This window comes from Battus philenor, unplaced genomic scaffold (genome assembly GCF_028537555.1).
Source record: "Battus philenor isolate CCGP_79_NKW_IND1 unplaced genomic scaffold, ilBatPhil1.0.hap1 SCAF_21, whole genome shotgun sequence".
NCBI lineage: Eukaryota > Metazoa > Arthropoda > Insecta > Lepidoptera > Papilionidae > Battus > Battus philenor.
Genome location: NW_027181684.1, coordinates 2,383,971 through 2,408,908, shown reverse-complemented (window position 1 = coordinate 2,408,908; position 24,938 = coordinate 2,383,971). Strand labels below are relative to the sequence as shown.

General features: G+C 34.2%; 1 protein-coding gene across 1 annotated transcript; it reads right to left on the bottom strand.

Annotated features, from left to right (window-relative positions):
- Positions 1 to 14,997: 14,997 nt before the first annotated feature.
- On the bottom strand, positions 14,998 to 22,290 carry LOC137923345 (chymotrypsin-1-like). Its single transcript, XM_068766572.1, has 5 exons — positions 22,077 to 22,290; positions 20,472 to 20,739; positions 19,144 to 19,242; positions 17,789 to 17,985; positions 14,998 to 15,102 (listed from the first exon to the last, which is right to left on the bottom strand). Exons 1-5 carry the CDS (start codon positions 22,260 to 22,262, stop codon positions 14,998 to 15,000), a joined length of 855 nt encoding a protein of 284 aa, XP_068622673.1. The 5' UTR covers positions 22,263 to 22,290.
- Positions 22,291 to 24,938: the final 2,648 nt, after the last annotated feature.

Below are 24,938 nucleotides of genomic sequence, written 5' to 3'. Positions count from 1 at the left end.
CAAGACCTAAATAAATTATCTTATTTTACACACAAAATTTATCGCAAACGATTATTAATAATTACATTGAATAATGCGTATTTATAGAGTTGTCATGTGGTATCAGTCAGCGAACGGTAATATATGTATAAATATTGTTATTTATTTATAATAGACGATAGATATTTAATGGAATCAGGCGTTACCTTGTGGAAGTCCATCCTTAGTAAGAAAAGGACCAATATTTAACCATTTTCGCACATGCAGTAGTAGTCGTGCAACAAAGTGCACCGCCCGCTAGCCCGAGAGTAAGACAGAGAGAATCTGTGTTTGGCACTAATCGGTGTAACATAACTCCTGAAGTTGCCCCGTGGAGGGGTGAAACACGTGTTGAGTGATTTGGCCGTAGCAGTTGTGTGATTCGCATTATTTGCCGTATACGCATTTATCAGCGGGCTGGCGGGCGGTGCACTTTGTTGCACCACTGCATGGGCGGAAGTGGCTAAATATTGGTCCTTTTCTTACTTAGACGATAAATACTGTGGCAATCGTGTTACTCTACGTCATCTGGCGGAGTTGCTGTAAACGAGGTCGGGTGCAAAGCGCAGAGCCGAATGCGCAGGCGGCGATCATCGATGACGTCGGTGCTAGTAAACATCGATCGTCTTAGTAAGAGCTCGAGCACGGCGGGAAGCGCATGTGTTTCATTGATTTTCTTACCACGTGACCTATTAAGAATTATCTGGCATACCTCATTAACTCATATTCACAAAAGTGTTGATTACAGCTCATATCTGACGAGATATATGCTATAGTTATCTTACAGCGGTGACACCGTGATTTGAACACGCAACCTTCTGACAATGATTACAGATTTTTTTAATGGAATCAGGCGTTACCTTGCGGAAGTCCATCCTAAATAAGAAAAGGACTAATATTTAGCCACTTCCGATTAGTGCTCACTCTGTGTTTGGCACTAATCGGTGTAACATAACTTCTGAAGATGCCCCGTGGAGGAGTGAAACACGTGTTGAGTGAATTAACGGTGGCGGTTGTGTAATTCGTATTGTTTGCCGCATAAGCATTTATAAGCGGGCTGGCGGGCAGTGCACTTTGTTGCATGACTACCACTGCATATGCGGAAGTAGCTAAATATTGGTCCTTTTCTTAATTATTAACAAAAGTAAAGCAACATGACTGAAGTATTTGAAATAATAACGAACGTTATCTTCTACACACATCTACTACACAGTGCCCTGAATGAGTGGCAGTTGGAGTCCCAAGGTTCTGGACCAGAGACCGCAGACCGGCAAAAGTAGTGAAGGACCTCCATCGACTAGAAGAACAGACGACCTTTTTGATGCAGACTGCTTCCTACAGTGTAGTGCACAGTCGACGATATTCGTCAGGTCCTAGAGGACTGGACAAACACGTATGGTGCTCTAATCTTCGGGATGGTGCAGGTGCTTTCAGAGCATGGATGCTTTGGTAAGTACCTGTGTCGCATAGACAGGAAGCCGTTAAGGATATACCATCATGGTAACGAAGAGGATACAGCTCAGCATATGCTTGAGGAGTTTACAGTTTGGGAAGACCTGCGCTGAGAACTCACTGACACTGTGGCGAATGATTTCTCGTTATCGGGCTTCGTTAAGGCGATGCTACAGAACGGGCAGTCATAGAGAGAGAGAGAGAGAGAGAGAGTCAGAGAGAGAGACAATAGAAAGTCGGAGACCTGGACATCTGAGGGTGTTATACGGCGCCTTTCTCCAACCCACTTAACACATTCCATGCTATGTGGGGCGTACACTACTCCCGCTGCACTTTCTGTTCAGGCCATTTGCAGTTCTCACAGAAATGCAAAGGATTCTTAAACAAATAAATTGTAGGGACAAATATAGATAACTTCACATCACGTATGCGCGTACGTAATGCATATTAAAATTTATAACTTTTTCTCGCTAATTATAGCTTTGCAGTATTGAAAAAGCAAAGCTTGAACGACTCTCATCTTAGACGACGAAACGACTTTTTTAAAGTGTGGGTCGTATTCGCCCCACGCGGCCTGAATGGAAAATCTTCAAAAATTGCCGCGGCACGGAACGTGTTAATATGGCCTTGGCGGCGGTTTCGAGGTGATCCGCAAGTAAAGAGTTTAGGCACTTGGCCACCGCCGTTGAAACTACTGTAGTATGAGAAAGCGTTCCCAGAGTTTCAACAAATGGCGTTCAAGAAGACCGTGAGGTTTTAGCTGGTAGGATTCCGACATAACCCTTTCTTTGTTCCTGCAGCGAAGGAGTATCTTATGCAGGATTTCCACAGAAGTGAAAAAAGACCGCTTCCTACAATGTAGTGAACATTTTACAGCTGAAATGATGATGAAATGACGAAGTAAAATTATGTGTAAGCAAAAAACGATCGATTCATCATATAATTGCTTAGAAGAACGTGTTCAACTTTTGATTGATGATAGTGTAACAATTCATTTATTCAAATTAAACGGACCCATTGGGTCTCGAAGTTTCGCAACGGGCTGATTTCTGTAATTTTTCTTGCCAGTCGCAGCGGTTCGTCATTTATTTTAGGCTCCATTTGAAGTTTGTTTTCAAGCACAATTTGTTAAATTTTTGATTTATTTACTTTGACAATATTTTGTTTTGTACGCTGTAATATATAAAATTTATATACCTAACATTATAGCAAGTATATTTTACCCCAACGTTACGGACTTTGCCTAATTTAGAGAGAAAATATTTGATTCTTATAATGTAATATTTGTATATATATATATATATATATATATATATATTTATATATATATGTATATGTGTGTGTATATAAATATTATTAAAATATATAAATATTTAGCTTAAGCGCTTTAATTAGGTTTTATAATGTTTTGTTAGATGTCAAAATAAAAAAGTGAAGATTTAATACAATTAATGAGTGTGAATCCCGTACACAATAGAGAAAGATTTAGGAAGAGAACTAATGTAGATGTAAAGGGCATTGACAAAATTACATTATGTATTAGAAAAATAAACAATAATCAAACATACGGGTTGAATCCCAGTTTCTGTTTTACGAAAGAATATAAGAAGGGACATCGCCTCATTGATAAGTAAAAAGGAACCGCCTGACCTTCTTGGATTACTGATAGAAGATAGTAAGTTAATTAATAAAAGTTAATATAACGTAATAATAATCGAAAAACAAAAATATAACAAGATGTGATAAAGAAATTAATTGATAAAACTTTAATATAGATCTAAGTTAAAACAATAAAAAATTTGTATGCAATAAAATGTCAAATAAGTAAGTAAATAAATTAAAAATTATAAAGTACCAGGAGGAACGGTGAAAGATAAGAGGCAAGGTATCAAAGGTAAAGTAACTGATAGAAATAGAAAATTAGTGACAAATATTACGAAAGATAAGAGTGAGAAAATAAAAAAAAAACGAATGTGAATTAGCAAAAAGTGTTCCTGTGAACCCAAGATAGCGGGAGCCAAAAAAGTCATAATTATAACACAATGACCTGACGAGAAATACACAATTATTTGTCGCTTCAGCATAAGTTATATGCATATAACCTCTTTGGAGAGGCCTCCTTGGTGGGACATACTTGATCATTATTACACATTGTCTAGTATAACATGTTAATTTGTTTGCAATAGAGATTGTTGAAGTTTCGATTAATATTTGACATATAAATTTGGGTAGATCTCTTTGGAAAGATAAGGCACGAACTGAAATTAACGTAAACGAATTATGATAGGTTAAAAATCACTTAAGATCGTCTTACTTCTTTATATTATTATCTATGTTAATAAAAGAATAAGCAAATATAATGGATGAAGGACATAAAAAATATTGTTTGCCGCATACGCATTTATCAGCGGGCTGGCGGGCGGTGCACTTTGTTGCACGACTACCTATGCATGTGCGGAAGTGGCTAAATATTGGTCCTTTTCTTACTTATTTAGTTTACACTGTAAAAATATGGAATTTTTTTATCAAACATTTTTCGTAAGCTACAAATTTCGTATACTAAATAAGGAACGAGTTTAAGAACATTCAATAGATCAAACAGTCTCGTCAGAAACAAGGTCCAATATCACAGGAGACGCCGACCCTGTATAGACCCTATATAGAAATGTTGCTGTTTCTTCGGCCACTCTTCCCAGCGCTAATGCCTTTCGTTGTAACGAGTTCTTTTAAAAATTTATAAAAGAGACCTATGTGTAGTTGTAGTCGTATGCATTGATGATGATAATGTTCCATATAAAGGATACAAGTATTGGTATATTCTAGTTATATTGCATATGCATAATGTAAAAAGTAAAAAGCAGTAAGTAAATACAATGTAGAGTGTATAACAGACTATGAATTGAAATCCCAGGTATCTTATAGCTCTATTGAATCTCTTTCACGTTGTTACAATGTTGTAACAGACTTCCAAATTGATACGTTATATCGTTCCATTTTCAAATAACCAAGTAAAATATACAATGCTATAAAAGTCTTACGTCGGTTCTGCATTGGTTTGAAATAAGAAAATACAATAATAAAAAAATGAAAACTTTAAAAATGAGTAATCAGAAATTGGACATTTGCCAGTTGAAACATTGAAATGAGATTGAAATTCTTTGACAACTTCGAGAATAGATTTAGGATTCAGATTGATACAAAACAGGTTTCGAGATATTGCAATAAAGTTCGCGATATTAAATAAACGAATCATATTCGAAAATAAACTGTTTTATAAAATTAAATCTTAAAATTTTTCTTCATAACTGTATTATCGCAATTAGACCACCATTAATTGCCAATAAGACTAGAGAGAAGCTGCATGCATTCAGAGTCTTTTGATGGCGTCAAGAAAGTCATCTGTCCAAGTGCATTTAAAAAAAAAAATTCTTGAAAAATTTTCTTAAAAATAGATGAAGCTAAGTTTAGAACATGTAATAATATTTTAAAATATGAAAGTAAGTTAACTAATTTAAAATAATTGTTTATTTGTAAATTATTTACTTGCTTGTCCATTTAAACTTTAATATATTACAATAATCATAATTTAAATACGACTGTATAGTAGGTTTTAGATTGATTTAGTACCACATTGATTCTCCTCCGTACTGGTTTCAGCTTGATCACGAAGGTAATGGTGATGAAGGAGTTCAATCACCACGGTCTAGCGAACAGTGAAACTAGTAGGATATTGTATAGCCGGTCCGAGGTGTAATGCTTATTGGTTTATTTGAGGCCGCTCTTTGTGGAATTGTTTAGTCTATTTTAGAGTAGGAGAACTGCGCAGCTGAAATGGGAGCGTATCTGCTTCCGCAGTGGAGAGGGAGAGTAGTAGCATTTCCTTTTTTCAACGATTATGGTTGGTAGCATCATAGATGTGATGTGTAGTCACGTAGGAAAATAAATCCAAATTTGAGGTAAGGAGTAGTAAGCGGGTTAAACAAATTACTATAGAGAAGTTATTATATAAAATGTTAAATACTAAACATACATAATTAATACTGTACCTTTTCTGTAAATATAGATAACAAGAGAAGAATATAGAAACACAAGAGAAGATATTTGCATCAATTCTTCTGCTGATCTCTCGTGTCTTCTTATTGAACACAAAGGTGTGTAGAGTCTGTTATTCCACAGTACGTTATATCTTTCAACGGAACGGTACCACATGTCAGACACTCAATAAATATAATATCTATTGCTAATCAAATAAGCGTATGTATTGTACCGAAGAATATTCAAGATGTATGAAGTCTTAAATCTCAAAGTTTGTGCTAGGTTGTAATAAAACAGTTTAATTAAGAAAAGGACCAATATTTAGCCACTATTGCACATGCAGTGGTAGTCATGCAACAAAGTGCACAGAGTTTGTGTTTGGCACTGATCGGTGTAGCATAACTCCTGAGGATGTCCCGTGGAGGAGTGAAACACGTGTTGAGTGATTTGACGGCAGTTGTGTAATTCGCATTGTTTGCCGCATACACATTTATCAGCGGGCTGGCGGGCGGTGCACTTTGTTGCATGACTACCACTGCATGTGCGGAAGTGGATAAATATTGGTCCTTTTCTTACTTAGGATGGACTTCCGCTAACGCCTGATTCCATTAAAAAACAGTTTACGTTTTCAATAGCAGATTGACGCCTGCTAGAAAATTAAAGGGTATATCCTTTGTAAAAAGTACAGTATCACAAAATTATCTCATAAGATAAGTTATTATTGTATAAAAGGAACAGAGAAAGGCCAAAATAGAGATCTTTGGCATTCCTATTTACCATTAAAACCACGTGAAAGCATGTTTATGAAGAACTGACCCTAGTTATATAATGAGGCAATAGATAGTAGATTATAAAATATGGTACAAGTAAGAGACTTCCATTAACGAAAAATAATTGGAAATAAAAAATATAAATTAAAACTATTGAGGTCTTTACGTATCGTTTACTTATATAAAAATCATTTGATCTAAAACTTGAAATTTAATTCTGGCGTAGCTTCATTAGATATATCCGGCAGCAATGTTTCAATTCTTGAATCACAATCGTACCGCAGTCTGTATCTTAATTGCGAAATTCTGCTTTTCAATTCAGTACTAGTCGATGAATAGTTTTGTTGGTTTCTTTATACATTTCTAACTTTGTTTCTCGCTTGAATTTAATAAAACACCAAGATGGCAACGCAAAAGAAACAAATGTATATCCAAATAGTGGTTTTACTAGAGAAACTAACAAGACAACATTGGCGAGTTCAGGATTGCTTGAATGATTAGTCGTTCTAATGAACATTCTGTTTTAAATAAATTAAAATTTATTAAATAACAATTTGGATACGTAACATTATTTTCTCGATTTTGAAATTTATTCTAGACTAAATAAGGGTATAAATAATGTGTTTATTTTTAGCCTCTAGTATTCCTCTATAATGTGTGAGCAGGGAGCGTTTTTAAAAAAAATCTTTTATTGTCATTCCTGTATTACATCCATACATATCGCTTCGCTTTCATCGCTTTCTCCCCTGGATTTTATTTTTACATTTATTCATCCTTTTACTGTATTTCTTTGGTTTTTACGTTTATGTTAATTGCTTTTTTGTTAATTTTTTATACATATTCTCAATAATAATACATGAAAACATCAAATTAACTTCGATCTCAAGTCTAATCAAATGTGGAGTAAATATATCTTAACCATTTTCTTTAAAGTACCGTCTTATAATTTTTAATATTTAGCGGTAATGCATTACAGAATATAACGGCCTGTGTGGTAAAAGATTTGGTCATGAACGCTGTAAAATGCGTCGGTACTATAGTATCAATGAATTTTCATTTGCACCATAGATATTGAAATCTAGATGCGTTTTGAACTTTTTATGTGAAATCTAAAACGTACATTAATAATTTGATTATGCTACACTTTTAATATGCTAATATATAAGTAGGTAACATTAATAATATCTAATATATAAAATTCTCGTGTCACGGTGTTCGAACTTGAACTCCTCTGAAACGGCTTGACCGATTTTTACCAAATTTTATATGCGTATTTAGTAGGTCTGAGAATCGGGTACTATTTATTTTTCATACCCCTAAGTGATAAGGGTTGTTTACCCTTAAAAAATTTTTTTATTTTTTTGACGAAATTTTTTTTTGTGATACAACATACAAAAATACATACAACCCAATTGAAAATTAAAAATATTTTTTTTGCAAAACAACGTTTGCAGCTAGTGATATATGAATTTTTAACTTTTTATGTGAATTTTAAAGCTTACACCAATATTACTATTTTCCCCAATGAATACGTCCCCAATGAATCATATAAGGAAATCTCCGTTACTTAAAGGCATTTGTCACATCAACTCAATAGTTTTGTTTTGCTTTTATAACATTAAAATATTTTAATTTGACCGCATCTATATGATGCCAGTATTTTAGTAAAACGTTAGCGAGGTTCATGAAGAAAAAAATGAACAATGATTTCTTAATATTCCAGACAGATGTAGTAAAAATAATATCCAAAATTTGGCTAAATTCCACCCAGTATGCTATCGTATGAATAAAAATTTATGTCGCAACATTCGTTGTCTGTATTGAGTTAGGCAGAAACCACGGCGCCATTGCTTCTTTATCAATACGGAGACAGTTTCTAGACGAATGCTACATCTAGGAATACTTTGCCAAAATCTAAAACTGCGGCCGAGATAAAAAATTACAAAAGCTAGAAATTTTAAATATTTAACATTGTATAATTTTTTTGTTGTAATTGTGTTTTGTTACAGTAAACATTGTTTTTTTTTTAAATATTAATTTCAAGTGCTTTTAACAGAATGGTGCGACATGCCAGACAGCCAATGAATATCCTATCTATTCTTAACTAAATAACCCATTTAATTGAATTTACTGTATTAACTATTGTAGAATATTTAAGAAGTCTGAAGTCTTAATTCTCAAAATGTTTACAACGCCTGTTAGTCTTAAAAACTAAAGATATGTCGTTAACAAAGAGTACAATCTCACAAAGGTATATTTTTTTCCTTTATACAGAAATTATGTTGTATGAAAAAATATACAAACAAATAGTGAAGTGTCCGTTTGTTACATTGATATAACATGCATATAAATATTTATACAGAATGTATTCCAACATTATTTTTTATTTTAATTTTGGCTGTCTGTCTGTTTGTTCCGGCTAATCTCGAATATGGCTGCACCGATTTTGATAGGATTTATACTGGCAGATAGCTGAAGTAATTAAAAGTAACTTGGACTACTTTTAATTAAGAAATTTTTATAAACGGAAATAAAATGTAATTAATTTTTTGTATTAATTACAAGCGAATAACGTCACGGGCACATCTAGTATATAAATAAAATGACAAAACCTGTGTTTTTGTTACTATGATAATTATTCACATTAGTTTTTTTTTATGTCACCTATGGTCCTTTCTTGCCAGTTGGCCCTTTATATTGGGTACATTTACTATAATTTCTACTTTTTACGTTTTTTCCTATCGCTACATCCACAATTTTAATTCTAATGTATATCACCGACACCTAACTCTTTCTTCCTTATTATTTTTCTATATTGTTTATTGCACTTTATTTGATAAATACTCCAAAATAAAAGTAAACTCGGACACATTCATGATAAGCCACAAATAAACCATGAAACAAAAAACCGCATTTGGCTCGCGAGCTGCAAGTTGATGTATTATAACAATGTCGACACAAGACATATATAGTTCCTTTATTCCATAATAGATGGCGTTAGCTGTACTTTTACATCTCGCTATCATTTGTACGCTATTAACAACTGTATCTTAGAGAAATGATAAAAACCGCAAAGGCATACAGCGAATCTTGATCACAAATGCCAAATGCCAAATTTGATCACAAAATAGAAGTTATATGTCCGAACCGAGGTTTCAAAGGGTCCCTACAAACTATCCATAGAGGTCTAGACCTCTTATAGATCGGCAGAGGTGTAGCCCAGTAAAATAATACAAACAACTAACATTCCTTCATAGAGACACCTATGTGCTTTCTGTATCAACCCAAAGTAGACGCCTACTTCCAAGAACTGGCATAATACTGGACTATTCTGAAATTGTTTTTTTTTTTAAAGATGGACACTTACACACTTTTTGAAGGCGGACACTTAGTTGATTATACATACTACTGGTACAGCAGTGGTAGCACAGCGGTACAAGACTGAGACCAGCGATCGTAAATAGCGTGTTCAATCCCCAGGGTAAAATATTACACAATTCACACTTCGTGCTTTAATGGAATTGCCATTGATCACAAATAAGGATCCATAGGACTCCATGATACCACATTGTGATCGCCAAGCCGCCTCACATATCTTCGGAAATTCCTATGCCTTATAGTTGGGGTCCATGCGGTGAAACGGCGTCGATCATGTCCAGAAGTAACAGTGGATCTTTTACAGCTAATGGTAAAGATTTAAATCAATTGAATATAAATATAGTAAGCTATATGTGCTGTTAAAATTGATAATTTATTTTTTATCGAGAGGTACCTTCATTCTGAATGCAGCAAAGATAATAAATTATCATTTCAGGTCCACCTTTTCATTGTAGCGCAGTCGCGGTGAGATATCTGATTTTTGGTTAGTGACAGCTCTTCGGTATTAAACCCGAGAATTTATTTACATTTTTTAACGAATATTCAACCATCCTTTACTGTCGGAGGTAATGGTTTTTTTATATTCTGCGTATTAATTAAAGTCCTTTAAAAATGTGCTATGGAAAATTTTAATCGGAATTTCTATTTTATTCTTTACATTTTGCCTAAAGTGTGTTTGGTATTCAACACTATTTATCTTTGTACTATCAAACAGTAACATATGCACAGCAGTGATTCAAAAAACGATAAATGGATATAAAATCAACACAAATAAGTTGCGGTAACACAGTATGAATCCCTATGTAAAACATATATAAGAAAATCATATAATAAATAAAAAACTAAAGTGTGATCTGAAACAAAATCCAAAGATTTGCAAAATAACAAATGTATTATATCTGTGATATTTAACGGAATTAGGCGTTATTTTGCGGAAGTCTATCCTAAGTAAGAAAAGGACCAATATTTAGCCACTTCCGCACATGCAGTGGTAGTCGTTCAACAAAGTGCACCGCCCGCCAACCCGCTGATAAATGCGCATGCGGCAAACAATGCGAATTCCACAACTATCACCGTTGAATCACTCAACACGTTTTTCATCCCTCCACGGGGCATCTTCAGGAGTTATGTTACACCGATTAGTGCCAAACACAGAGTCCTCTAAGTGCATTGGTGCTACTGCATTGATAGAAGTAGCTATATATTTGTCCTCTTCTTAGTTAGGATGGACTTCTGCAAAATAACTCCCGAATTCATTAGATATATTTATTTACTTACCTTATTCTTTAAAAACATACAATTACAATACAATAGTATACAGGTAGAAGTAAGAAATGACCCCAAAAAGAGTGAGCCAATTTCTTCTCTCTAAAGCTATATGGGATGGAAATATAAATAGATTATAAAAGGGGACTATCTTGAAAAAACGTTTAATCATTTATAAGAAAATCCTAAGTTTAATTTTTAGTGTAAAAAAAAATTTCATGTCTATATCTTGCTTGCTCTCTACACCTACATTAATCAATATAAATAACAGAGTCACAAAAGTAATTTATATGTGTACGATTCGTGAAAATGAATGCATACAAATTTGATCACCGTTAGTTATAAATAAATCGTTTCATTCGCAAATAAACGTAACATCGTTACAAATCCTGATTGTTGTCAAATAAATAACATTTCGAACATGCAATAACATTTCTAATTTAGACATGAAATAAATCTATGTTATTTATATCGTATATCTATCAGTAAAAATAGTTTAAGAAGGACTTACATATGTGTATATATATATGTATATACATTTAATAAACTCAATAGTTAAAATCGAAGTAAAGAGGTAGTTATATGTAACTAGCTCAGTTTTTGTGTATATTCGGGCGGTTATTTATATATATATATATATATATATATATATATATATATTCTCTACTATACAAAATACTCGGGCCACGGTGTGCGTTATTGAACTCCTCCGAAACTGCTCGACCGATTTTCGTGAATCTTAGCGTGCATATCGGCCAGGGTGAAGAATCGGACAACATCTATTTTTTATCTCCCTAAATGTTAAGGCTGGTCCACCCCTATTTTTTAATTTTTAAGGCAAAATTTTATGGTTTTTATTTTTTTATGATACAGCATACAAAAATACATACAACATTAAATTTTTACCCCTCTACGATAAACCCTTATTTTTAATTCTTAATTAAAAACTTGAATTATTTTTTTGCAAAATAACGTTTTCGAGATCAGCAAGCTGCGTAAGTTTGAACTCCTTGCTCAGACCCGTGAACACTGTTCCGATGAATCTTTAAAAGTCAGGAATAGCAGCTATTACTTCATCCGAGACAATATATAAACACAATTTAATATAATTCCTTATTAGCCTTATAGATATTCAGTATTGTTACAAAGGCTTGATAAAAATAACAAGCCGCAAACAGTTTAAACCAAACAATAACAAGTTATATTTCATCTGAATGTTTCATCTTACCGTAAACAAAAGCCTTCATCTCGAGGTGAAACTGATCCTTAAATTTAATTCTAACTCGCAATTATGTCGGGTATTATATTCATAATAAGCAATCATGGAAACGGAAACAAAGTAAATTTCGAAGTAAACTGCCTGCGATTCATTTCAAAGGCTTTAAAATCATTTCCACTGGTCATCTTTATTTAACAATAAATATGTAGATGAAGTTTGAAGTTGTTTTTAACGGTGTTTATGTTGTTCCACGCCTCTCTCGCCCTATATATATATATATATATATATATATATATATATATATATATATATATATATATATATATATATATATATACCGGTGATAAATGTGTATGCGGCAAACACAACTGCGAATTACACAACTGCCACCGTTAAATCACTCAACACGTGTTTCACCACTCCACGGGGCATCTTCAGGAGTTATGTAACACCGATTAGTGCCAAATACAGTGTCTCTGTGTTTGACTGCGCGGGCTGGCGGGCGGCGCACTTTGTTGCACGACTACCACTGCATGTGCGGAAGTGGCTAAATATTGGTCCTTTTCTTACTTAGGATGGACTTCCGCAAGGTAACGCCTGATTCCATTAAATGTTAAAGAATTAAATATATTTTACTAATAGTCCCTATTTACTCAAGCCCGGGGAAGTACGAGAGATCCCAAAACAGCGCGGCCATAAAAAAGCCCGCTGTGCTGTTACTTTTATACGCTTACGAATTTTATTTTTTATTTTATCAAATAGAGAAATGAATCCCGTTAAAATAATAAATTATTATTAACAATAACGCTTCGATTTCAAAAAGCTTCAAAAACATTTAAGTTTTATTACGAAATTAAAGATATATATTGTGTTTAGTTAGTATATATAAATGTTATTTTTAAAGAACCCAGAAAGGCGGTCGCCAGTTTATGCCGCGTAATAAATCGCTACATTTAAGTCGGTAAAGGACATCCTCGTCACACATTTCTCTTTTTAATAGGCGGATGTAAGCCGACCTGTATTTTATCTAAACGACCGCCGGGCGCTTCGAAACAACTTTTATTTGGACTCGAAACCTTTTTAACGCGGACTCAAAGGCAATGAAGTTGTGTCATAACGGAAGGCTATTAGCACACCGCCTGAGCTTCGTTGCCAGGATCGGATTATCTTATTGAGCTTATCTGTGAACCTTTTAAGTTTAAAAAAAATGTTTAACACGGTCGTCTTGTACAATACTTAAACCTTTTACACGTGCAGTGTACCGATATATACAACGTAACGAGTATATTTTTCCCGAATGCCACGCCTACCGCGTGCTCTGCAGTGTCGAGATGGACGCAGTCTTGGCCCAGCTCTTCACGTGGCACGGGGGTTTCTCTGAGTACCTCCACAGGTTCAAGCTCAAAGAAGACCCCTCGTGCTTCTGTGAACCGGGCGTGGGCCAGACCGTGGTCCACCTTGTTGCCCACTGTCCGTTGTTCGGAAGACTGCGCACAGATTCCGAATGCCGGATAGGCGAAATGATACAAGAAGATAACATTGCGGCCATAATGTAAAATGAAGAGGAGAGAGGATGCTTCCTCCGCTACTGCCAAGAGGTAATTAAAATGGTATAAATAAAAATAAAACGATATAGATGAGTCAGATATTGCAAGAAATTATATTGTAAAGAAAGCACCAAAATAGTAAAAATAGTAAAAGAATTAAATAATTTGTAAAATAAAAATGGGTAATAAATAAAATGGTGCGAAATTGTAATAAATAATACATAAAATAATTTGGCAAACTAGAATTAGTAGTGGCTGAGGGTGGGTGTAAGGATAACGGAATGGAAGTGAAAGACTGAGAAAACTGTAAAAATAATGGAGAAGAAAGAGGGAGAATAAGAAATATGAAAGCAGAGAATGAAAATAAACAGAAGTGTGTGAATATATTAATAAAAAATTAAAAGTCCCTGTCCCACACAAGATTGGGGAACGAGAAAGAAAAAAATATATACAACAAGCTGTCAATGCTCTACTCACCTAATAAAATAATTACACAGAAACTCTGTGTTTGGCACTAATCGGTGTAACATAACTCCTGAAGATGCCCCGTGTAGGGGTGAAACACGTGTTGAGTGATTTGACCGTGGTGGTTGTGTGATTCGCGTTGTTTGCCGCATGCACATTGCGGTGCACTATGTTGCACGACTACCACTGCATGTGCGGAAGTGGCTAAATATCAGTCCTTTTCTTACTTAGGATGGACTTCCGCAAAGTAACGCCTGATTCCATTAAATAATAAAATAATTGTTTTAGTATCTTGACGTGTCTTCTTCTATTCAGCCGATAGATGCTTACTACAAAGCATAGGCCTTGTCCAAATGTCGTCAGGATGACCAGACTTGCACTGTCCGTTGCTTCACCTAATGAAGGCCTATCTACACCGCATCAATCGACTCATGGTCGCACTCCAGAAACTTTCGGTCCTAACGTTGGTATGGTGGTGGTATGAGCGATATACTCCTCTCACTTTCCCTTCAAACTTCGGTATTTTTGCTGACCTCCTCGTTTTTAATTCCATCTCGCAGTGAAACTCCAAGCATAGCCCTCTTCATTGCTCTCTGGGCGACCTAGAACCTTTCCATGAGGCCCATTGTAAGCGACCACGTCTATCAGATCCGTATATCATCATTGGCCCAGGAACTATAAACATATAAATTGGCTTAATTCCCCGAGTTGTTTTCAAATTTTACGCCTGGTGTCCCATATGGCGAAATATATTATTTATACAAAAAGTACTGAATAGTTCCAAAACAGCATCAGTTCTAAGATTTATCGAATAAAAAATAAAATAAAATGTAACTTATAATATTTATTACATATTAGCATTAATCCATGTTAGAAAGGCAGTAACTCGAGTGTACACTGAAGGTAGTCCTTTCTCACAGCCGTTCCCGAGACCAAACGAAACGATACCGACCTGTAATCAAAAAAGAATTAAAATCGTCGAAACTTCTATTTATTATTAAAATATTTCAAAAATAACACAACCAATAATTAAAAGTTAACATTAAAAATATATTACAAACCAAGTGTATCGTATATCTATGCAGATCCCAGCATACATTATTTATATAAATTAGAGAATAGCATATATTATATATATATATATATATATACATATATATATATACTATATTTGAATACATACATACATTCATCATATATACATACGTACATTTGAACTATGAAAATATAAAATTAATAAAGACAACAATAAAAAATCATTCTCTTGGCAAAAATTATACACATACAAGAGTGAGAAGTCAGCTACTCTTACACTGTGGAGTTTCCTTCTCTTTCTGGCCCCTATTGGGTGTTTCTCGTTATTCATTCGTCTTGGATATACATGGATAACAGTTACTCATTTATTCACTACATTTTATATAAAGTCATCCATCGAATGAATATTCGTCTTTTTGTGAGGAGTTTCCTAGACGTACCAAGGGTTACATCTCTATGTAAGAAAAGGACCAATATATAGCCACTTCCGCACATGTAGTGTTAGTCGTGCAACAAAGTGCACCGCCCGCCAGCCCGCTAAATGCGTATGCGGCAAACAATGCGAATCACACAACTGCTACCGCCAAATCACTCAACATGTGTTGTTATGTTACACCGATTAGTGCCAAACACAGAGTCATCATCTCTTGCCGCCTTCCTTATTTCCCGAGAATTATAAACCAGGTTTCTTCAGGGTCTAAGTGAATAGATACCTACTAAGTCTGCATGTTTCATCTTTGATCACACTGTCGCTTTCGCAGCGAGTTGGTGTTCAAACGCGGAAAAGTATTTAAGTTTTAAAATAACTAAAACTGGCTTTTGATTATTTTATTTAAATTTTTGGACTGGTTTTGTGTAAATGTCGGTCTAATACTACAGTTGCCTAACATAATTTCAATTTTAATGCTTCAATCGAACCAATTGGTTTTATATAGATTTTATCTACACAGTTATGAGTCTATACACAGTATAATCCCGTGGTGTTAATTCGTATCGAAGTAATTATCGGGGACCCATAATAACATGTTATTTCGTGATGCCAACAGATAATTTGTTATGAATAAAATAATAAATGTTACAGTGTTTCTATTCTTAAAAATATCTAGTTTAAAATCCATGTCTAAAAATGTCGAGATATAGCGAGATAGATATGTAAGAATCAATCGCAAAGAAATTGAAAACGCGGATTGAGACTCACGAGAAAGCCTGTATTCTCGATATTAAAACACGTCTCTGTATAATAGTCTATTCGCGACGCTGACTGGAAAATAATTGAAGCCTTTGAGGCACATTGATAGAGGAAAATGATACACCCTTGCAAGTCCATCTTTCTCCACGGAAGTTAACTAAGAGTCACTAGACTCTACACAATGTAAAAAAGAAAAATATAATATTTTTTCGTGGGTAGATTGACAAAGAACGCTTAGTACTTATCCACTTATGACAACAGATTGATTTATTGTAGATTTAAAAGTTTAAATGAGTGAGTACATAACTAATTGTTCAGGAAAAAACTTTACAGATATTACACCTATTTACAATCAACCTATATAACAAATTAATGTACATGAGAAAAATAAATCAACTAAATAAAGCTGTGATACTGCAATAAAAAATACAACTGAAGTGTTTGAGGATGGATGAAAGGAATGGAATGATTAATAAAGGAAGATGGAATTATGGAATGATAGAAGGAAGAAAAAAAGATATTATGAACTATGGAAGACGAGGGCGAAAATAAAGAATTCATGTGAAAAAATTGTTAAGAAATAAAAAACCCTGTTCCCAACAAAATAGGGGTGGAAGGAGAGGTCCCAATAGCGGAGGCCTCATTAAAGATAAAAAACAATAACCAACCTATATAAAGTGATTATACTTAAACATATAAAATGGGACATTTTAAGTAACTTCTAACTAAACAATAATTAATCCTCTTCATCTCAGCCGGTAGACGCCTGCTGCAAGGCCAAAGTCTCCCTCCAAAGATCATCACGATGTCTGGTCTTATACAGTATCCAGCGAAATCAGTCGAGCTTAACCTAATGGGGGGTTTTAATGGAATCAGGCGTTACCTCGCGGAAGTCCATCCTAAGTAAGAAAAGGACCAATATTTAGCCACTTCTGCACATGCGTAGCAGTTGTGTGATTCGCATTGTTTGCCGCATACGCATTTGTCAGCGGGCTAACGGGTGATGCACTTTGTTGCACGGCTACCACTGCATGTGCGGAAGTGGCTAAATATTGGTCCTTTTCTTACTTAATGGGGGGTTTACACAAGCCGCGTCTACCGGCTTGTGATCGCTACTCTAGAATCGGTTCCAATGACCATCGGTTGTACAAGCGATGTGCCGTGCCCATTGTTACTTCAGACTAGTTTTTAATATGATTTTTATTCGATCTCTCAGCGAAACTCCGAGCATGTCTTTATTTGATCTTGGGCTTTCTTATAAGGCCCATCATAAACGACCACGTCTCACCCCAGACGAGAAACTCTTCGAGTTATGTCTAGTTAGTTTAATAATAAGTAGTAATATGAATTTGGGTAACGTTTCATCAGCCTGTGATTAATAAAGATTAATATTATAAATAAAATAAAAATATACCAATGTGCGGGAATTCTTCCAAACAACGGTAAGTGGACCACCAGAATCGCCATCACAGGTTCCAACGCCACGGTCGCCGGCAGTGCACAAGTGACTTCCGTGAATGGAGACGTCGAAGCTCTTTTGGCAATGTGCGTTCGTTATAATGGTAAGAGATACTCGATGCAACGAACTCGTTGTTGGAAAACTTGTTTGTGCTTTAAAAAAATATTTTGTGATTAATTACACAATATCGATTAAAATCGACTACCAGTAATCTTCGGGAGTATTACAGGTATAAAATATATTAAAATCAAAAATTATTTATTCATAATACAGTATTTAATAGATTCAGACGTTATCTTGCGTAAATTCATCGTAACTAAGAAAGGGACCAATAAATAGCTACTTCCGCTATGCAGCGGTAGTCGTGCAACAAAGTGCACCGCCCGCCAGCCCGCTGATAAATGCGCGTGCGGCAAACAATGCAAAACACAACTACCATTGTTTATTCACTCTACACGTGTTTCACCCCTTCACGGGGCATCCTCAATATTTGTTACACCGACCAGTGCCAAACACCGAGTGACACCCCCCCCCCCCCTTAAAAGAAACGACGACACAATGAAGGTCGCGGAAAGTCGCTAGATGCGAGGATCGCTAGGGTCATTTTAGACATCTTTGTGAAGGCTACACCTTGCAATGGGCGTCTACCAGCTGACTTAAATGAATGGGGTAGTTACTCTTATTTAGACATACGTAGAGATTACAATACGTTTAACAGCTAAACATGCTCGCAATATATAGATGGTAAATAATTTGAAACTTTATTTTCATGATTGTTTTTAAATATTAAAAACATATACAGGTTTATAGAGATCTTAATAAAATAAAAGGATCATCAACTCCGAGAACCGTACCCGGTTATAACGAAGAAGTCCAAAAAAATAAAATGAATCATATATGAAACTTTCATTTCATGAAAAATTAAATAAATGTTTATAGAGTCTTCATTGAAGGCGTCAGCCCCGAGAACCATACTTAGCCATTCCCCACAATACGTTGCATTCAGCACGCGCACGGTGAATACACGGAAGAAATACAGATTTCGTTAATTTTTTAAATGTAATTACATGTATTTATATTTAAATATTATTATATGACTTATTACACAAAGCCCCCTGAAATCCTACAGTATGACTACTTACAACACATCGCATCCCATCCCACGCCACTGGTGATACATTGCTTGGAATTTAAAGAGATACCATTTCATTGCATGCATGAACGACGTTGCTACCTAATGCCTTTAAGGTACCAGTTCCAAAATTATTATACCTCTAAGGAGTTATGTCACTTTGTAATCATACACTTACCATCACTAATTTTCCCGTACCCTGAAGCAATGGCTGTCATTCCTGAAAACATCTGGTTGACATCAGATAGTGCAGGCAATTGTACCGGTTGTATGTTGTCTGAAATCAATCAGTATAAAATTAGCAAAGTGGGGAGATCAAGAATTAGTAGAAGCGGTGAAGCACGTTCAATAGATGGAAAATGACTTTAGGTCCTTGGAAGACGCCGGATGCTGATGATCCAAACGGTCATATTATAATAAGTCTCTAAGGGAGACATATATCTAGAAATGGAGGTCTTATGGTTGAAATGATTATAGTAATAATAATAGTAGAAGACATTTGACGCCATTTGTAAAAATTAATTCACGTTCACATTATAACATTACTTTTGCCCCACCAATTACATTAATATTGTTTCTTTAAATATTGATAAAATATTTAATTATAGAAAAGCTAAAAAACACGTTTTATACAGGCCTGACAATGAAGTTGTGTGTAGGTCAGTGATTCCCAAAGTGGTCTATATCGACCCCTAGGGGTCTATGACAACCTACAAGGGGTCTACGTCAGCGAAAAAAATTTGGGGGTCCATGAAAGGGGATCTCAACACATACACTCATAGTACCTATTTACTTACATCATACTATCCTATAATATCAAAACATTTATGTTATTTTTAAGAGTATCTATGTAGTAATAAATTTATTATATATGTTTATAAAATTGTGTAAGTTGTAGTATTAGGTATTCGCTTTGTGGTCGCAATACATTTTGAACTTGTAAAAACCTAATAAATGTATAAATTAACATGTGTTTTTACTTTAAGTTTTTAACACTAAACTTCACTACAGTTAGAAATTAACATGAAATCAAAATTAGGTAAGTAGGGGGTCTACCCAACACGGAAAAACATGGCAAGGGGTCTACGACACAAAAAAGATTGGGGAACTCTGGTGTAGAGTAACTGTCTCATCAACTTGTTCAACTTTTCATTACATATGAATTTATTTATATCATCTCGTTTTTATTGTGTCATTTTGTGTAGTGTTTATTCTTCCGTCATAAAATATAACTGACAGAGTATTCGTTTTCACTTTATCGTTAAATAAAGGGATCTTTTGAAGCGTCTAAATCAGAGGTATGTACGTCGAGACTCAACGCAGAGACAAGAAATATACCAGATGTATATTATTAATTTAATATTGATACAATCGATAAATTTATGGCAGATCAGATGATTTATTTTTGGAATATTTGTAAATTATTTTATGAATTCTCTTAACGAAAGAATATATTATAAACCCGCTAAACAAATTTCTAACGACATTTTAGAATGTAAAACTCACTGTTAAAATTCACTGCAGGAATCTTTACAATAGCTATATCATGAGTTATATCCAACGTGTTCCAAGAAGGATGGATCACCACATCAGTTGTATCGATTCGCGTACCGCCGGAAAATATTTTCAAAGAGCCCAAAACTATAGTAAACTTTCGCGCTTGGCTTTGCCCGTCCCACCAACAGTGTGCCGCGGTCAGAATCCTATTTCTGGAAACGAGAGATCCACCGCAAACTGACGTCCAGCCTGTGGTCAGTGTTGCTATAATCCCGACCTAAAAACAGTTATTTTTGAAGTAATAAAAACATTTTATTTCTGTAAACATTGAAAACTTTTTATTATATAAATGGTCTTTATTACAACTAGTGTGATCAAATAAATAAATTGGTCGCTTGCTGCACTTCATAAGAATGTTCATGGTCATCGAGATTGAGTGATGGAGGGGATTTACTCGAACATACACAGTGAGATAAAATCATAAATAAGGCGATCCTCAGACTAGGTTGACTCAGGCAATGACCGGAGGTATACGATGACTTATTACTTCACGGGCATTCTATTCCTGTTAACATTGTGATGCAAAGATAAGAAGCAGTGAGTAAAGTGGATGGTTGCATTTTAAAAATAGGATTCTTTGGATATGAGAATAATAATAGAAGTAAGATTTGTAAGAATAAAATAGTAAATGATTATTTGACGAAAAATTTCAAAAATAAGGATATTCACTGAAGAATTAAAATCACAGACGTAGCTCCAAGAATTGCTTGCCACAATTCGGATTACCATAAACTACAATAGCCAATGGAGAGGACTATCGAAAGGAATATCGCTGCAGGATAGAATCAGATATAAGGAGATCCGCAGAAGAATCAAAATCACAAACGTAGCTCCAAGAATTGCTTGTCACAATTTGGCTAACTACAAACTATAATGGACAATGGAGAGGGCTATGGAAAGGAATATCGCTGTAAGATAAAATCAGATATAAGGAGATCCGCAGAAGAACTAAAATCACAGATATAGCTCCAAGAATTGCTCTTCTGAAGTGACAATGAGCGGGCATATTTCTAGTGCAATTGACAGCCGTTAGTTCCGAAAGGATCTCAATTAGCATCCATGAGCCACGGTGTGGGTAGGCCCACGATTAGTTGAACCAACGACATAGCTATGGTCGCAGGAAATTGGTCACCGTGGGCAATGTAAGAATGATCATTGTTGTGATCTTTAGGGGAGACCTATGCAATGCCGCGGGCATCTATCGAACGAAAAGAAAAAGTAGAAGAATTGCTAATTTATAAACGGATAACTTACGCAAGAGAAGAAACAAAAAGGTTTGTTATAATTTTTAATAATTTCAAACGGAATGTCCCGTGTAGTTATTGTTTTGTATTGAGTATAGCAAAATAGGTTTAATATGTTTTTTTTTTAATAATTATTAAATGTAGTAGTCTAGTTAGTCTTATTATAAATCTATGGGCAAGTTTTTGTCCAGCTGTGGACAATCTACGGGTGAGAACGATAGTTATAATGAAAGGCAGTTGAACACAACAATAGTTCAAACAGTAGACGCTTCAGACAAAGATAAAGTCATGTTAAATTGTACACACTTACTTGATAAGGAAAGGACGATTGTGCATCCGCAGGGGAACCTCCCACAATCCGCGATTTAACTTCAGATATCCGCAAAGCGAGAGCTCTGGGTACACCCACAGATTCATGATATCGAAACTTTGGTTCACATTTTGCTGTAGAAAAACAATACAATAATATACAGAGTAAATTCGAAATTCGAATCATGTTGGTTTTAATAATTGGTCCGCAATGACGTCACGTCATTATGATAACGGTATTATACCGGAGCTTATCAGTGGACAATTGTCTTTTATATCTAAACGCAATAACAATATTACAGCGAATTAAAACAGTTTTATCTGTCCATTTGTTTGTAGCATTTAATGCCAGTTTGAGTACCATTCTAAAGAAAATAAGCTATTATCACAAAGTATTTAATGGAATCAGGCGTTACCTTGCGGAAGTCCATCCGAAGTAAGAAAAGGACCAATATTTAGCCACTTCTTTAAAATAGAGTAATATGACATATAGGAGAAACTGTGTTTAATAAATTTCTTGAAAATACTAGGAGAAAAATTTAACGCATAGTTTGAACGTATAAATGAGACTACGACACTTAATATCAGGTACAACAAGTTTATTATAATTCCCCTATATTACGTAAATATTGATTATGTTTAGCTTAACAAACTTTTGGTTTACATAGTGTAAAAAAAATGTTATGCAAAAATTGAATTCTTTGATGATATAATCAAAGGACGTAATAATGCGCATTATTAACAAGAACATCAAAGTCTTGTATCCAAACTCGACCCTCATCTACAAACATTCCCTAATTGGCACCAAGAGACTTACCCTTACGCATTAAGATTAAGTAAACCAATTGTTAAAAATAAATCGATGTATTTGAGTTAAAATGGCAATTTTGTATACTATTAATACTAGAGGTATTTCTATGTAAGAAAAGGGCCAATATTTAGCCACTTCTGCACATGCAGTAGTAGTCGTGCAACAAAGTGCACCGCCCGCCAGCCCGCTGATAAATGCGTATGCGGCAAACAATGCGAATTTCACAACTGCCACCGTTAAACCACTCAACACGTGTTTGTTATATATATATATATATATATATATATATATATATATATATATATATATATATATATATATCTTACTTAAGATGGACTTCCGCAAGGTAACGGCTGATTCCATTAAATATGTTTTTGTCTTGAATGTTTGCGTAATAGGTTAATTAAAAAATATTTTTACTTATTTTCATTATTTTTGTTTGCCTATTTAAAAATAATATTAATGTTAAAACTAGAGAAATAAAATATTAAATTAATGTTCGATTATGGTTGTTTACTTTAAAAACCTGAAAAACGTTTCGAAAATTTTCACAAACTGCTACGAAACGTTTTATTCACATTATAGTGTGTAACTTATTACTTATTAGATAAACTTTTTTACTGCACCATAACTGCCAGTTACAATTACGTGTTATATTACTAACAAAAAAAAATCATTTTCAAATTAGGAACTCGGACAATACAGCGCAACAGTACTAGTCTTTTGATAATCTCACTTATCAAGCAACACTTTGTAATTAAGAATTTTCTACAGTCTTTTGATTACAAATAAGTAGCTGTGATTCATTATATTTTTGTCTATAAAAACATTGTGCTAGATTATATAAGTATAAAATATTAATGTTGTTACAGAAATTTATACAAATTAACGTTAAGCATACCAAGTTGTATAGAACAGCTAAATTAATGATAATTTTCATTATAGATGAATATCAAATTATAATATTTCAAAGTCACAGCGATAGCAGGTTTAATACAATTATTTATATCTGTCATCTTAAAATTAAATTTACGTTAGTTGATAAAGCGCTACCTTCTAGGAAGAACTAAAAAAAACTTTGTAGGATTAATAATGTTTTGTTAGGATTGCATTAACAATTTTTTTTCTATAAAATAAGAATAATACATTTCCAAAAAAAATATCGTGAACATACTCTTAAATGGAGTAAGTAATAAGCCTTTTATCAGAGCTTATACTTTATACATTTCGTGAATTTACAAAGTCAAATTTGGTAATTTTTGATAGAGCTTAGTAGTTTGGTAGTTTGGTATAAAATCGTATACATTGACCTACGAATAAGTGAAACATTCTATAGAGTCTAGTGGGAACAGAAAGCTAATTTTTATTTTTAATTACCTTGATGGATATGACTATTTGTTTTAAATTTATATTTTATTTTATTCCGGACGAAGAAAAATCAACTAACTGTAACTCGATAAACACCCTAACTAGAGTAACTAACTGATAACTGGTGCAACTAAAGCAACTTTATATTATACAGGATGAATGAAATAGTAATATAGAAGTATAGTTTGTAATCTTGTCCTGTTTTACAATTATTACAACCACACTATGGGCGTAGAGATTTTGATACAATTTTTTTTTATTTATTCATGGCAGATGGAATAATAGAATACATATTATATGGAATCCGGTGGGCTAGTTTACTTTGGTTCGTATTTCAAAATACCGAACATAGCTCTCTCCGTGGCTCGTTTAATTCGTTGTCGATATTTCGAATGAAGCCAGAAGTGAAACTACGTTTCTCTATCGTAGATCGCATTACTTGTTGTTACCAGTATAAGTTTATACCATTGATCGTTGCGTTTCAATTATTTTAGTGTGATTGATTTGCAAGTGATAGTAAATCTTGGGAATGAGCTTATCTACTACTATATTTAGATTCTCGTGAGTTATATATCTGTTTATAAAATGTATCTGATTTTTGAGGGCTCTAAGACCAAAAATATTGGTAACCTAGTTGAAAGATGCCATTGTAGGAAAGCCCAATCTAAAAATAGTAGACTGTAA